The sequence below is a fragment of the Salmo trutta genome, chromosome 12 (genome assembly GCF_901001165.1).
Source record: "Salmo trutta chromosome 12, fSalTru1.1, whole genome shotgun sequence".
Lineage (NCBI taxonomy): Eukaryota > Metazoa > Chordata > Actinopteri > Salmoniformes > Salmonidae > Salmo > Salmo trutta.
In genome coordinates, this window is record NC_042968.1 from 79,418,551 (window position 1) to 79,436,072 (window position 17,522).

Genomic DNA, 17,522 nt, shown 5'->3' on the forward strand with positions numbered 1-17,522 from the left:
CACGCAATGACTACATCAAGCTTGTGACTCTGCAAACTTGTTGTATGCATTTGCAGTTTGTTTTAGATTATGTTGTGCCCAATTGAAATGAATTGTAAATAATGTATTTTTGGAGTCACTTTTATTGTAAATAAAATAGAATATGTTTCTGAGCACTTGCACATTAATTTGGAAGCTACCATGATTACGGATAATCATGAATGAATCGTGAATAATGATGAGTGAGAAAGTTACAGAGTAGAGTTGTACTTTTGACTACTTTAATACACTTAGTGAATTTGTCCAAATACGTATGATATCTTCAAAATGGGGGGACTACATACATAAAGTTCTTTCATTTCTAAACGGTAAAAAACATAGCAATTGGTATATGAAAAAAAAAACTAAAATAAAAAAGGTGGCATTTTGTTCCATCGCCTCATATAAAACATTTGATCTTAAATGCAAAATGGTGGAGTATAGAACCAAATTAAAAGTTTTAGCTTCACTGTCCAAATAAATATGTAGGGGAGTGGAGCCTCATATCTGGCGATTCAGGTATTATCAGAAGCCAGTGCCATAGCGACTATGATAAACGGAGTCAGGACGACAAAGGGTTTTGGCTCCGTATGCTGCAACCACTTTCTGAAACAACCAGCACTTACTTGGAGGTCTAAACTAGTAGCTAGATACAATAGGAAACATGCCGAAATAACTTGAGTCCAGTTGTTGTAGGAGGCATACCATGCATATCACAACTTAAAAAGTAACACCAAAGTATGTTACCATAGTCATTAGGTGCAGCATATGACTGGCTAGATTGTAAAAATCGGAATTTATAGCAGTTGGAGGAGCCAGTGAAGGTTAGTAGTGTTGATGTCAGTCTGTCAACAGGTGCTGTCCCAAACGCTGCAGGGGAGCCTGACGTACTGTACCGTACAGCTCCCCTCTCACTGAGGGGCTGGCTGCAGATCTGACTGTCAGCAGAGCTCCAGAGTAAACAGACACAGGCTTACGTAACACCATTCTGGCCTGGCCACGGTCAGCAGACCAGACTGCACTGCAGCACATCCTCTCTCTCTCTGAGTTCGGACAGACTGCACTGCAGCACATCTTACCATATCCTTTCTCTCTCTCTCTCAGAGTCCTAACAGACTGCACAGCAGTACATCTAATCACACCCTCTCTCTCTCTCTCTCTCTCTCTCTCTCTCTCTGCAACATGTCTATTAATACAGTCCTCTTCTCAACATGTCAGTTATTGAGCCCAAGTTCTTTTCCATCTAATTTAGTAATCACTTGAGCATGCACAGGGTGCACAGGAGGCTGCTGAGTGGAGGATGGCTCATAATAATGGCTGGAACGGAATGAATAGAATTGTATCAAACACGTGGAAACCATTTATTTGATGTGTTCGATACCATTCCATTTATTCCGTTCCAGCCATTACTATGATTTACTCCTGAGTGGCGCAGCGGTCTAAGGCACTGCATCTCAGTGCTAGAGGCGTCACTACAGACCCTGGTTTGATCCCAGGCTGTATCACAACAGGCCATGATCGGGAGTCCCATAGGGTGGCACACAATTGGCCCAGCATTGTCTGGGTTAGGGGAGGGTTTGGCCATGATTGTAAATAACAATTTGTTCTTAACTGACTTGCCTAGTTAAACAAAGGTAAACATTTTTTTTTTAAATGAGCCCATCCTCCTCAATTAAGGTGCCACTGGCCGCCTGTGACAGGGTGGATATGTATGAGTGAGAATATTATATTTTGATCTGATGAGTTGATATCCAAAAGTAAACAGAAATTACAGAGCAGTTTAAAAGCTGTAATTAATGTAGTTATATGCAGTTACAATGCCGACAGGTTTAAGTGCTTTAGTATGTGTGTGAAAGTATCAAGACATTTGATCTAATATGAGATTAATCAAATATAATACTATAATGATATTGTTTAGCGTTATGCATAAATGTAGTGTATGTTAGCCTACAGTAGGACATGTAATGTATAGAACCCCTGTTGGGTACATTAGAAATGGGTTAACGGGTATCCAGCGTTTTGTGGCATTCTTAAGGCAGACCTGCACATCATTGGTCCACCGTTATCAAAGAACCAACATATGTTCTAAAGTATATTATCTATCATTTCACTTTTGAAATCATTTGTACAATGTTGAAGTGAATCAGTGCACCTCTGGGTGTAAATCATAAAGCATTTCTTATTGGGTTTGTGAAGAATCATTAACCTTTATCATTATCCAGTTGATTGCTACATTGTTATTGATGAAATACTGAAATAGAAAAATATATACCCCATGCAGCAATTGGTGTTCCAGCAACTCTACGCTGTATTGTACTGCAAACACTGAAGTATCTTGTAACTACAATTCCAAATAACATTGGTAATAGTCTGATTGTGAACTTTTCTGTGTTGGTACAGAGATAGTTGGAGCAACACAAGAACTTGGATGGCTACAGCGGTGAGATAAATCTCTTTATGAGCAGTCTCAGGTTGTGAATCAAAACGTAACAGTACTCCAAGCGTGTCCAACATCTCAATGACCAGAGCCTGAGAGCCAGTAAAAACAGAGAGCTTTGCTCTGTAGATCTGCTGAAAGGACGACAGATATGGAACTGCACTCTCCAACACTCAGTGTCTCTCCTGATACAAAGTTACAGCTTTCACAATCTTGCAGTAAAAATGAACACAATCTGAAAACTGAGACAGAGACTCAGGGAGGTGACCTCCTCTCCCACTCTGGCTCTCTGTCCTTGCAGAGATTACGTCATCCCTGTCGTACAGTTCATCTTTCCGTAAGTGTGTGTCTTTGAGAACAATATCCCCAACCAAGTAGAGTCTGAATAGAATGTCTGTTCCAGAATAGCTTCATAAGCTGGATAAATCTGTATGACACACGCAGCAAACTGTGATCTTCGGAGTACGTACAGTAGTCTACAGCTCAGGTGCAGTAAAAAAATGATCTAACACCGACCTTCAGGTTTTACCATACCCTTCCCACTGACATATTAGCCCAAACAGATAGATATATGCTGACCTCAGTTCCTGATCAGCAGTGTATTCTTTCCCCAGTCTCTTCATGTCCTCTTTGGAGGAAGGGCAGAGGAGATTTAACAGTCAGCTTTTGGCTCATGTCACCTCATTAGACAACACTTCCTACATTAAGTAATTCAAATATGGAAAAGTGTAGAAAGATATTCAATATCAATTAAAACACTAACAGAAACTGATGTTATGTTCCAGAAAAAAAGCACTTAATATGAGCAAACTACTGTACAAACCCAGCCTTGTGATCAAGCGAGGCCTGGTTGAGGTCAGAACCTCCTGTGTTACACTACGAAAGACAGTAAAGGGACAGAGGACCGAGGGAGGAGGACTTCTCATGGTCAGGTGTAGAGCTCTTGCCGTCCTCCCTGCAGACAGGTTCCGTTGAGGCCGTTGAGGCGCTGACGGTCCATGATCTGCAGCACGTCATCCAGGATGGAGGGGCCCAGGTCCAGGTGCAGGGAGAGCAGGGAGCCTGCGTTGGACAAGTAGGGACGCTCCTGAACCCGGTCATCCAGATAGGGGTCCTGGATACACACATCCTCGTCTGATGAAAACCTGGGAGAGGGTGGGCAGAACTGGGAAGTCCTGCTGGGGGAGTCCAGGCCTGGGTGATGGGACATCAGGATCTTGTCATCCAGGTGCAGTCGGGGAGGTTTGGGTGGGGGGGCTGCATTCTGAGGTGGGTGGGGAACAGTGGGGGGTGCAGAGGTGACGGGCAGAGTGATGGCCTGCAACCCTCCAATGACAGGCAGAGAGAGGGCGTTCTTCAGAAGGGGGGAGCTCTCTGAGGAGGCTGTGTGTCCGCTGATGCTGGCAGTACGGCTGAACTGGAAGGGCTCTGCGTACATGGAAGAGCGCTGGGATAGGCTATCGCCCTGCTGCCCAGGGAGCAGGTGGAACTTCCCCTCCAGGAAGGACAGGTCCCCAAATAGGTCGTCCTCCCCCCCGCCGCTGCCGATGTGGATGGTGTGGCGGAAGTCCCCAAGTGGAGGACTGATCATGTCCGAGGAGAGGATGTCCCGCAGCTTTTCTTTCTTACCCTTCCTGCTCCGCCGCTTCAGGTATATGGGCGCCTTGGTGGACATGTCTGGAGCCCTCCCTGGGCAGCAGAGACTCAACTCCTGCAACAACGTGGGGGGTGGTGGGGGGGAGAGGAGGCTGGGCAGAGCTTCTCTCTGAATCAGACACAGGAAGAAGGAGAGGGAACCAGGCTGGCTGGCTGAGCTGAGCTATTAACAGTCAGGCCTGGTGCTCAGGGAGGACTGCTACTTCTGCAGCCAGCTTTACTGATGAATAGTCCCAAATAAAGTCCACATCACTCTCTTGTAACAGCGCTTCACAGTGAGTAAGAAGTGAGGTTGGCACGACGACTGTTGGAGAGGTTTTTTAGAGAGGTCCGCTCACTGTGTCTACGGTGTCAATCACCTCCCACTGCGGAAACAAGCAGAAGAAAGCCATTAGAATATAAAACTACCATAGAAATGTTGCTCTAAAATTCATGCTATATAAACATGGAGGAGCAATACTCTCATGATATTACATGACTTCTGATGTTCAGAAACTTCATTTGTAAGGAAAATAAACACTCAAGTGTAAAAAAACAACCGTGACACATAAGAACCCAGAGACCCCTTAGGTCTAGTTTGATAGAGTTGAGATGAAAGAAAGTAATTCAATAAATATTTCCATCATATCATATCAACAACAGGACATGAAATAATCACTCAGTCTATTGTTGTTGGCAATGCAGCATGGGAAAAGGTTCTTATATGGTGAATGCCAGAATGAATGAATCAGGATCCACTGCTGAGGAGTGATAGGGCGATATGTGAGTGTGAAGGTGTAAATAAGAGAGGACACTTTCAGTAGCATGCCTTGTGGACGAGAGAGAGGTTAGCCTGGTTTAAACCTATTTAGGGAGCTTTAGTGAGGCAGGTGTGTGTGTCAGGCTGGCAGACAGACAGTAGTTCTGAAGGAGATAGAGTAAAATGCTGCTGCTGCTCAGTGAGGGCCTTGGCCAAGCAGAGCAGGAAAACCTGGGTATGAGAGAGAGGGCATGACTTGACATTAACTCATGCTTCTTAGGTTACAGCTATGAGATAGGGATAGCTTTACAGTAGCACCACTGAGTGCACAGGAGGAGCTTGAGACTCAGGCACTCACAGAATATTTACTTTAAATCAGCTACTGTGCACATAGATCACTCAATAACAAAAACAAAACAGCATCTCCCTTCGACCAGCATACGAAACACAATACCTGACCTCAACGTGTATGTCAAGTAAACAATGGTACTACTGAATAAAAGCCCCCAAAGGGTACCAGAAGTAACAATATGATGTCACATGATGTCAGGGCTGTAGAGCGAGAGAAACTGGTCGAACCCATTTGATTGAAGCTCTGCTGAACCAGAACATAGTGCATTCTGGGTGGTGACAGATAGCACAGACACACATTGTTAACTAACAGAGAGAACGAGAGTGAGTTTATTTTCCCTTTGTACTTAAACCATTTGCACATTGTTAAAACACAGTACATACAGTTGAAGTCGGAAGTTTACATACACTTATGTTGGAGTCATTAACACTAGTTTTTCAACCACTCCACAAATGTATTATTAACAAACTATAGTTTTGGGTAAGTCGGTTAGGACATCTACTTTGTGCATGACACAAGTAATTTGTCCAACAATTGTTTACAGACAGATTATTTCACTTATAATTCACTGTATCACAATTCCAGTGGGTCAGAAGTTTACATACACTAAGTTGACTGTTCCTTTAAACAGCTTGGAAAATTCCAGAAAATTATGTCATGGCTTTAGAAGCTTCTGATAGGCTAATTGACACAATTTGAGTCAATTGGAGGTGTACCTGTAAATGTATTTCAAGGCCTACCTTCAAACTCAGTGCCTCTTTGCTTGACATCATGGGAAAATCAAAAGAAATCAGCCAAGACCTCAGAAGAAATATTATAGACCTCCAAAAGTCTGGTTCATCCTTGGGATGTCACATCCTGACCATAGTAAGAGGTTATTTTCAATGGTAGAGTAGGTCAGGGCGTGACAGGGGGTGTTTTGTGTTTTTCAATGTTTTGTATTTCTATGTTTAAGTTCTAGTTTTTCTATTTCTATGTTTTTTGGGGTTGATCTCCAATTGGAGGCAGCTGGTCCTCGTTGTCTCTAATTGGAGATCATATTTATGTAGGGGTTTTTCTTCCTGGGTTTTGTGGGTTATTATATTTTGTGTAGTGTTTGTTTCTCTCTGCGTCACGGTTTGTTGTTTTGTCTATTCAGTTATGTGTATTGCAAAATTGCACGGATTAAATAAAATGTGGAACTACAACCACGCTGCACTTTGATCTACTCCTTTCGACAGCCGTGACATGGGAGCAATTTCCGAACGCCTGAAGGTACCACGTTCATCTGTACAAACAATAGTACGCAAGTATAAACACCATGGGACCACGCAGCCGTCATACCACTCAGGAAGGAGGCGCGTTCTGTCTCCTAGAGATGAACGGACTTTGATGTGTAAAGTGCAAATCAATCCCAGAACAACAACAAAGTACCTTGTGAAGATGCTGGAGGAAACAGGTACAAAAGTATCTATATCCACAGTAAAACGAGTCCTATATCGACATAACCTGAAAGGCAGCTCAGCAAGGAAGAAGCCACTGCTCCAAAACTGCCAGAAAAAAGTCAGACTATGGTTTGCAACTGCACATGGGGACAAAGATTGTACTTTTTGGAGAAATGTCCTCTGGTCTGATGAAACAAAAATAGAACTGTTTGACCATAATGACCATTGTTATGTTTGGAGGAAAAATGGGGAGACTTGCAAGCCGAAGAACACCATCCCAACCGTGGCAGCATCATGTTGTGGGGGTGCTTTTCTGCAGGAGGGACTGGTGCACTTCACAAAGTAGATGGCATCATGAGGAAGGACAATTATGTGGACATATTGAAGCAACATCTCAAGACATCAGTCAGGAAGTTAAAGCTTGGTCGCAAATGGGTCTTCCAAATGGACAATGACCCCAAGCATACTTCCAAAGTTGTGCCAAAATGGCTTAAGGACAACAAAGTCAAGGTATTGGAGTGGCCATCACAAATCCCTAACCTCAATCCTATAGAAAATGTGTGGGCAGAACTGAAAAAGTGTGTGCGATCAAGGAGGCCTACAAACCTGCCTCAGTTACACCAGCTCCGTCAGGAGGAATGGGCCAAAATTCACCCAACTTATTGTGGGAAGCTTGTGGAAGGCTACCCGAAACGTTTGACCCAAGTTAAACAATTTAAAGGCAATGCTACCAAATACTAATTGAGTGTATGTAAACTTCTGACCCACTGGGAATGTGATGAAAGAATTAAAAGCTGAAATAAATCATTCTCTCTACTATTATTCTCACATTTCACATTCTTAAAATAAAGTAGTGATCCTAACTGACCTAAGACAGGGAATTTTTACTAGGATTAAATGTCAGGAATTGTGAAAAACTGAGTTTAAATGTATTTGGCTAAGGTGTATGTAAACTTCCGACTTCAACTGTAGCTAATAATATAACATTTAAAAAGCCTTTATTACTTTGCGATAGACAGAAGGTAGCAGTGCCAACTGAATCACTGGTCTGTGGAGATAATGACAGACAGAGAGAGAAGTGCCTCATCTCTAGCTGCATTCTGTTTGGCCACAGTGAAGGAGTCTCTCTCAGACATGCCATTGGGGACCCAGACTGTGTACGTGAATACTTTGCAATGGTCTAAAGCACACAATCTATCTGTTTCATTCAAACGAGCAGGGTAGGAGACCCATCAGGATGATTAGAATTTAATAATGCATTAGGATACTTCACTGAAAAGGTTTGGACAAAACAACATTGTAATGAGATTCTAGCCTTGTCGCAGATCCCTTGTCTTGTTCGTATGGAAAAGCTATACATCTGCTGACCAGACTAATGAAATTCCTTTGCCTCCATAAAATGTATTTGTCAGAGTTAATGATCACTCTAATCAAAGGTCAATAGTATTCAATCCTGGTAACAATGGGTTCGAAAAGACTTATACACATACTGTGTTTAAATATCATGTATGTTTAATACAATAAAACACACTCCCTTTCACATAGGCCTGCTCACTCAAACACTCAGAGTGAGCACTTCTCTTGCACATACTGTAGTAAGCAGTTTCCAAGGCCTGTCAGGCACATTTGAAAGAATGCTTCAGTGCTTTGTCAACATAAAGCAGCCAAGATATTGGCAGACCTGTGGGATTAAAGACTGGTTGTGGTCACATGATATTAATTAGGCTTTTTTTTTGCACCGGTTCAGAAACAAAGACAGACGACTACTCAAGTGCAACCGTCTCGGAGGCCAAGGTGACCACCAGGGTTGACATTATAAACCCCAGCCGCAGATACAGCCACTGGCACAGCCCAGCCAAGAGCCAAAGCTGAGGGACATCTTACCTGAGCCGTTACTTCAGACACATTGGCCATCTGAGTTGTGTGTGAAACCACTGCTCCCCTTATCCAAGGTGATGAAGGAGCCAATGTTGTGGAGACAGTCTTGTGACATGCCCTGCTTTTCTCCGAAAGCAACCAGAGCTTGACCATAGAGGTGCCACATCAAGGAGCCACAGCAAAGAGCCACAGCAAGGAGCCACAGCAAAGAGCCACAGCAAAGAGCCACAGCAAAGAGCCACAGCAAAGAGCCACAGTGGAATAAATACAATGCAGACAAACGCGGGGTTTCCATTCCAGACATTACAATGAGTGCGTCCTCCTATAACTCTTCCTCACCAGCCGCCACATAGCTCTTTGTTTCCAGACATTTTATCATGCATGGTATTTTCCTATTTTTAGTCATTCAGTTCCAGTTCTCACAAAAAGTGGGGAAAACACAGGCAGAATAAGATTGAACTGAGAACCTCACTGAAGCACTTTCAACACAATTTCAAGGAGGTAAAAAAAAAGAATACACTGGAAAAATAAAGATAGGATTTTGAAGGGTCTGTTTTGACATGCCCTTTTTATATTTGTACAGCTTCTTGTGTGTCAACGTTTCCAACAAGCAAGACGAGAGCTGAATCCATGAAATGACCAGGCTTTGTAAACCAGCTCTTAACTGCCACAGCTGAGATAGAACAATGCTTGGTGAAGCCCTTGAAAAGCTTGTTCATTTGTTAGATATTGTATGGGACATACTGTCACATCATGTTTGTCCCAGGCTGCCATTGACAGAACTCACACAAAGAGAACTCTCAGAGGTCTAAGGAGGACATTGTTCACCCAGAACATACTGTTGACTGCAACCGAGTGCTTTTTTGAACAATGCTCGCAGTGTCACCATTCAAATGACTCTGTCACAGGAGGCCAGTGAGAGACAACAGGCCTCAACGGCTGAAGGGATGATCATGTCATTCAGAGTTTGAAAGAATTTCACTGCTGCAGGGCTGGAGAATTATGGTCTGCTTGAAAGAAGTCAGGTGGTAGAAAAAAAACATCTCTCACAAGCCACACCTGAAAGTGATTAGGAATCTGGAGCTGAACGTTTTTTGGATGGTATTATAGATTCCTTTCTCATGATACAAACAGAACCAGACAGACAATTCTTTCAAAAATCCTTACCTATTAAGGATCATTTGGGAATGCTCAGCTAGGGTAGGAAAGGGTTGTGAATGTGGGATGTTTGGGCAACAATAATAGAACAGTATAATTTGCATAAACATATCAACTAATGAATTTGAGGATTGTAGCGCACTACCCCAAATCCACCTCTGTCCCAAGAAGAGGACAAGTTTCTATCAACACATACTTCGTCAACAAATACAGGACAAATGAAGAGTACATTCAGATGAGCAGAAGGGAACAGGTCATTCTCAATGATGATGAATGATTTTTTATATTGTTAGAAATGTTCCCTAGTATCTAGAATATCATTTAAGAGGTGTGCTGCAAAAGCGTTGACTAATGGGCTAACAGAAATATGGAATCCTCAAAATAAGATGAGTCCAATTTGGTCACATTAAACATTGTCTGTAAAACTCTGACGTTTGATGAGGCAGATAATGTCGGAGGACGGTTTTCCTCAGTACCTCTCCTATTCATCTATTTCTAGGATACCTAGGTTATATTTTATATAATGTCTACTCGTTACACGCATCTTAGCTGCTGGACGCAGCATTCAAGAAGGTAGAATAGATTAGATCTGCTTACCTCACCGATGCCAGTTGTCCGAAATGACAGCCCTGACTTTTACCAATAAGACCGGTCTCCTCTGCGCCCTGCATAGAGCGGGGGTCGGATATTTGAGTGTGCGTAAATAATGTCAGAAGTCCCTGTGCTTGGCGAGCGTTGGTGCTTTCACCGGACAAATAACCGCTTCTTCATATGATGTCATGGTCCATAGGCTGCTAAAGCAACGATGTGCTGATATCGTAGAATCAGAGATGCGCTGATATCGTAGAATCAGAGATGCGCTATACCTCTTATCGCTAATTATCGCTTTCTCACTTTGCTTTGAGTGCGCGCTTAAATAATGCTGAATAGCTGGAAACTCTGTCACTGGATTTCGCGCAGAACCCTTTTGATGGCCTATTCCTCAGGGTCCCACAGTGCGCATATCACCTTAAAAAACTCCCGATGGTAAAACAAATAAAACGACAGTTCTCCTCATTGAACATTCCATGAAAGAGCTGTAATCCAGGGCGGGCTTCTGCTCCGGTGGACAATATGTCTTCCTCGTTCCTACAAATTCCAACACATCATGCGCTTCCGTCGCTGTTCAGATGTGCGCGCACACTGACTCACAGTTACACCCGGTGTTTGTCAGTGGAATCACACACCTCTTTTTGACCCAGGGGAGTTGGCTGTGGAGAGCTATTCATTAGCACATCTTTGTTTATTTGGAATCCCCAATCAATCATTTGGAACAATTGAAATAGTGCAATCATAATCTCACATGAAATGTTTATTTGGGACTCTTTAATGTGCCTATTATAGAAGATAAGATCGAGAGGAGTGAGTCAAACCATACGAATAGACCTGTAAGGAAGGAGAGCAAAAAGGGCTAACTAATGCTACTGTGTGCCTGGTGCCCAAATCTGTGCCAAACGTGCATGGCACATTTGGCGGGAAGGAAACCGTTATAGCTGTTCCATTCTGATACCCTGAAACCAACGAAAGACTACAATGCAACCTCCACAACGGGCATCAGTCCATGCTGTGTCATTTTGAAATCTTCTGTGGTCAGTTGCTATTTCCTTAAACGTACCTTATAAAGGTAATATTAAGTCCCACAGGCCTATAATATTCACATGTATTTGATTTTGAAGCTAATTATGTTAACATAGGTATGTGTAAGAAAGCAACCTGCTTCCTCAATCCAATGTAGACCTATGCAACCCAAAGTTTGAGCTAGTCTACAATCAATAGAGCACATTTTACACGTGTCACTCAGGGATAGGCCTATGTGCTATCACCTACACGAGACAGTTAAACCAAACCAAATAATTGTATTTGACACATGCTTTGTAAACAAGGGGTGTAGAATAACAGTGAAATGCTTACTTACTGCCCTTCCCGACAATCCAGATAGAAAAATAGAGCAATTATAACACGAGGAATAAATACACAATGAGTAATAGTAACTTGGCTATACACACGGCAGTACCGAATCGATGTGCGGGGTACGAGGAAATTGAGGTAGAAATATACAGTGCATTCGGATAGTATTCAGACACTTCAACTTTTTTCACATTTTGTGATGTTACAGCCTTATTCCAACGTGGATTTAAAAAACAATATTTTTCCTTTAATCAATCTATACACAATACCCCATAACTACAAAGCAAGAACAGGTTTTAAATAATAATAATAATAATAATAATAATAAATAAAAAACGTAAATATCACATTTACATAAGTGTTCAGACCCTTTACTCAGTACTTTGTTGAAGCACCTTTGGCAGTGATTGGCACACCTGTATTTGGGGAATTTATCCATTCTTTTCTGCAGATCCTCTCAAGCTCTGTCAGGTTGGATGGAGAGCATCGCTGCACAGCTATTTTCAGGTCTCTCCAGAGATGTTCGATCGGGTTCAATGTTCGATCAGGCTCTGGCTGGGCCACTCAAGGACATTCAGAAACTTGTCCCAAAGCCACTCCGCCATTGTCTTGGCTGTGTGCTTAGGGTCGTTGTCCTGTTGGAAGAACCTTCACCCCCAGTCTGAGGTCCTGAACGCTCTGGAGCAGGTTTTCATCAAGGATCTCTGTGTACTTTGCTCCGTTCATCTTTCCCTCGATCCTAACTAGTCTCCAAGTCCCTGCCGCTGAAAAACATCCCCACAGCATGATGCTGCCACCACCATGCTTCACCGTAGGGATGGTGCCAGGTTTCCTCCAGACGTGACGCTTGGCATTCAGGCCAAAGAGTTCAATCTTGGTTTCATCAGACCAGAGAATCTTGTTTCTCATGGTCTGAGAGTCTTTTGGTGCCTTTTGGCAAACTCCAAGCTGGCTCTGATGTGCCTTTTACTGAGGAGTGGCTTCCGTCTGGCTACTCTACCATAAAGGCCTGATTGGTGGAGTGCTGCAGAGATGGTCTCCACAGAGGAACTCTGGAACTCTGTCAGAGTGACCATTGGGTTCTTGGTCACCTCCCTGACCAAAGCCCTTCTCCCCTGATTGCTCAGTTTGGCCGGGTGGCCAGTTCTAGGAAGAGTCTTGGTGGTTCCAAACTTCTTCCATTTAAGAATGATGGAGGCCACTGTGTTCTTGGAGACCTTCAATGCTGCAGAAATGTTTTGGTACCCTTCCCCAGGTCTGTGCCTCGACATAATCCTGTCTCGGAGCTCAAAGGACAATTCCTACGACCTCATGGCTTGGTTTTTGCTATAACATGCACTGTCAACTGTGGGTCCTTATTTAAATAGACAGGTGTGTGCCTTTCCAAATCATGTCCAATCAATTGAATTTACCACAGGTGGACTCCAATCAAGTTGTAAAAACATCTCAAGGATGATCAATGGGAACAGGATGCACCTGAGCTCAATTTCAAGTCTCATAGCAAAGGGTCTGAATACTTCTGTAAATAATGTATTTCAGTTTATTTTTTATATTTTAATTTGCAACAATTTCTAAAAACCTGTTTTCGCTTTGTCATTATGGGGTATTGTATGTAGATTGATGAGGAAAATTAATGATTTAATCTATTTTAGAATTAGGCTGTAACATAACAAAATGTGAAAAAAGTCAAAGGGTCTTAATACTTTCCGAATGCTCTGTACATACAGTATAGGTAGGGGTAAAGTAACTAGGCAACAGGATAGATAATAAACAGCGTATGTGATGAGTCAAAAGAGTTAGTGCAAAAAGGGTCAATGCAAATAGCCCAGGTAGCTGTTTGGTTAACTATTACCAGTCTTATGGCTTGGGGGTAGAAGCTGTTCAGGGTCCTGTTGGTTCCAGCCTGTGGGTGGATCGGTACTGCTTGGCATGTGGTAGCAGAGAGAACAGTCTATAACTTGAGTGGTTAGAGTCTGACAATTTTTAGAGCCTTCCGCTGTGCCTTGTTTAGAGGTCCTGGATGGCAGGGAGCTCTGCCCCAGTGATATACTGGGCCATACGTACTACCCTCTGTAGCGCCTTGTGGTCAGATGCCTAGCAGTTGCCATACCAAGCTGTGATGCAGCCAGTCAAGCTGCTCTCAGTGGTGCAGCTGTAGACTTTTTGATGATCCAAGGGCCCGTGCCAAATCCTTTCAGCCTCCTGAGGGGGAAGAGGCATTGTCGTACCTTCTTCACGACTCTGTTGGGGTGTTTGGGCCATGTTATTTCCTTAGTGATATGGACGCAGAGGAACTTGAATCTCTCGACCACTACAGCCCCATCGATGTGGATGGGGGCTTTCTCGGCCCTCCATTTCCTGTAGTTCACGATCAGCTCCTTTGTCTTGGTGACGTTGAGGGAGAGGTTGTTGTCTTGGCACAACACTACCAGGTCACTGACCTCCTCCCTATAGGCTGTCTCATCGTCAGCATTGACCAGCCCTACCACCATTGTGTCGTCAGCAAACTTAATGATTGTGTTGAAGTCGTGCGTGGCCAAGCAGTCATGGGTGAACAGGGAGTACAGAAGGGGACTATGCACACAACATTGAGGGGCCCCCGTGTTAAGGGTCAGCGTGGAGGATTTGTTGTTCCCTACCCTCGTCACCAGGGGGCAGCCCGTCAGGGAGTCCAGGATCCAGTTGCAGATGGAGGTGTTTAGTCCCAGGGTCCTTAACTTATTGATGAGCTTTGTGGGCACTATGGTGTTGAACGCTGAGCTGTAGTCAATGAACAGCATTCTCACATAGATGTTCCTCTTGTCCAGGTGGGAAAGGGAAGTGTGGAGTGCAATAGAGGTTGCGTCATCTGTGGATCTTTCTTGTGCATGTTAACCTGTTTAAAGGTCTTACTCACATCAGCTACGGAGAGGCAGCTTTAGCCTTTAGCTCAGGGAGGATGTTGCTTGTAATCCATGGCTTCTGGTTGGAATATGTACGTGGTCACTGTAGGGACGATGTCTTCGATGCACTTATTATTGAAGCCGGTGACTGATGTGGTAAACTCCTCAATGTTATCAGATGAATCCCGGAACATATTCCAGTCTGCGCTAGTGAAACAGTCCGGTAGTTTAGCATTCGCTTCATCAGACCACTTCCGTATTGAGTGTGTCACAGGTACTTCCTGTTTGAGTTTTTGCTTGTAAGAAGGAATCAGGAGGATAGAGTTATGATCAGATTTGCCAAAGGGAGGGCAAGGGAGTATGCATTTCTGTGTGTGGAGTAAAGGTGATCTAGAATTTTGTTCCCTCTAGTTGCACAGGTGACATGCTGGTAAAATGGATTTCAGTTTCCCACAAGTGCCGCCTCGGGGTGTGCATTTTCTTGTTTGCTTATGGCCCTATACAGCTCATTGAGTGAGGTCTTAGTGCCAGTATAGACAGCTATGAAAAATATAGATGAAAACTCTCTTTGTAAATAGTATGGTCTGCAGCTTATCATGAGGTATTCTATCTCAGACAAGCAAAAACTAGAGACTTTCTTAGCATTTGAGATCGTGCACCAGTTGTTAAAAAACGTATTCCGGATCTGTGTCCCTTTCACGGGACGGTTGAGCTAACATAGGCTAATGCGATTAGCATGAGGTTGTATGTAACAAGAACATTTCCCAGGACATAGACATATCTGATATTGGCATAAAGCTAAAATTCTTGTTAATCTAACTGCACTGTCCAATTTACAGTAGCTATTACAGTGAAAGAATACCAAGCTATTGTTTGAGGAGAGTGCACAATTTTGAACATGAAAAGTTATAAATAAACAAATCAGGCACATTTTGGGAGTCTTGATACTAAATATTGAACAGAAATGCAATCGTTCATTGGATCAGTCTAAAACTTTCCACATACACTGATGCCATCTAGTGGGCAAAATCTAAATTGCACCTGGGCTGGAATAATACATTATGGCCTTTCTCTTGCATTTCAAAGATGATGGTACAAAAACAAACAAAAGAACGGTTGTTTTTTCTTTGTATTATCTTTTACCAGATCTATTGTGTATTATACCTACTACATTCCTTTCACATTTCCATAAACTTCAAAGTGTTTCCTTTGAAATTGTACCAAGAATATGCATATCCTTGCTCCAGGGCCTGAGATACAGGCAGTTAGATTTAGGCAAAAATGGAAAAAAAGGGGCTAATCCTTAAGCGGTTTTAACAAAGACACACCCCTCCCCCCTCATCTTACTCAAGGCTGCTGACCGGTCTTGACAATACATTGAAAAACCCAGCGAGACGTATATGATCAATGTCCTTGTTCAGCCACGACTCTGTGAAACAGAATATTACAGTTCTTCAGGTCCCGTTGATATGATAGTTTCGATAGAGCTCAAAACATTAGCCATGATTTACGATAAGTGATTACCACTATGTGCTCTTTTAGCAACGACAGCAAACACGTGGTGAACATAAGAGAGGCATAGTACAATGACGGCAGCATTTAAAAAATGCAACAACCCTCCTCTGATAGCTATTTGGGCATTGATTCAACGAACATGTCATAACGTCTGTTTTTAATGACATCTGAACTCCAACCAAAGCATGTGCAGGCAATTTTTTTAAGGATTTCATAACCTGTAAAAACAAAGCTGTTCATACAATCTGAACGTAGCCTACACATGGTTGGGTTGAAGCAGATTTTGAGTAGAGGCCTACTAACAAGGCTGTAGAGGGAACAGTTCTGGTCCGGATAAGGGCAGACTAACTATTGTATTTCCCCTTCCTCCTTTCCATACAGCCCAAAATACAGCCCAGATGTTAGGGAATGTTTGTTTCACCAACCTGTGTTCATGCTGTAGCCTGAGTTTTAGTCCTTTCAGGATCTGTTCTTTTAGTTTCTTTCCCACCAGGTCCTTGGATTGGTAAACCGAAAAAAGACGTGTACTTTCAGCTCTCCAGTGTTCAGACTGTTCATCACCCCTCCCAGTGCTTGCCTTGCTGTCATGCATAATGCATAAGAGCTTAAGCAAGAAAAAAAGTACTTTCAATTGTTGGGAAAGGGCTCGTAAGTAAGTATTTCACGATAAAGTTTACGGCTGTTGTATTCGGCGCATGTGACAAATACAATTTAATTTGAAAGTCATGCAAACACAAACCCACAGATTTTTGCTTACTAGAGAAAGTATGAGTGATTATGAAACCATTTCAATCAAAACAGTTAACTAGGTTTCTGGAAAATTAAAACACATTTTATAAATCCATTTACACTCAAGAAAACAATGTTTTTCAGTGTGAGATGATAAAAAAGCTAATTGCATAACTCACACAAGCTTCTCAAAGCACACAAATAACATTATGTTGATCATACTCTGAACTCGTTTGATTGAAGTTTGATTGAATAGGATCCTGAGTGTTCAAAACCCAGTCAAAGACACATTCATATCATCATCATCCTTTCATGAAGGCATGAAAAACAAGAGTTAGACAACTTACTGAACTATCTCCATTTTTAACTCCATTATACAAAATGTATCTCGTTTTCTTTTCTAATCATGTCAACGTTTTTAAAGGTTGATATTCGGTTGATCAGTACAATTTGCTTGGGAGAGCTGAATCCTTCCACAGCAGCGTGAACTCCTTGTCTTTTCTCTAGGAGCTTTAACGGTCGCTGGATAACAGGCCATTGTTAGGTTCAGAAAGTGGGGACCTAAAAGAAGGGGGGCTCAGGCGCTTTTTAAAATTGCCTCAATATATTGTAGCTAGTTGCCAAGGTATCCAAGACACTTGATTAATTGAGTTTGTTATGGCCATTGACACATCTTTATTAACAGAAAGAATGAAGATTGAAAAGTGACAGTTTAGATTCGAGTTTATATCATGCCTACAAGCTCTTAGAACACCATGTAAATGTCATTGACCCTCCTCTTTGCATC

At 42.7% G+C, this 17,522-nt stretch overlaps 1 protein-coding gene across 2 annotated transcripts; it reads right to left on the reverse strand.

Annotated features, from left to right (window-relative positions):
* Positions 1-2,205: 2,205 nt before the first annotated feature.
* Positions 2,206-16,546, reverse strand: cdc42ep2 (CDC42 effector protein (Rho GTPase binding) 2). Of its 2 annotated transcripts, none has more exons than XM_029769785.1 (2): positions 16,432-16,546; positions 2,206-4,476 (listed from the first exon to the last, which is right to left on the reverse strand). In XM_029769785.1, the coding sequence occupies exon 2, from the start codon at positions 4,128-4,130 to the stop codon at positions 3,384-3,386; it is 747 nt and encodes a 248-aa protein (XP_029625645.1). In that variant the 5' UTR covers positions 4,131-4,476; positions 16,432-16,546; the 3' UTR covers positions 2,206-3,383. The 2 variants fall into 2 exon arrangements, with proteins under 2 accessions (XP_029625645.1, XP_029625644.1); XM_029769784.1 differs by lacking the exon at positions 16,432-16,546 and adding an exon at positions 10,260-10,863.
* Positions 16,547-17,522: the final 976 nt, after the last annotated feature.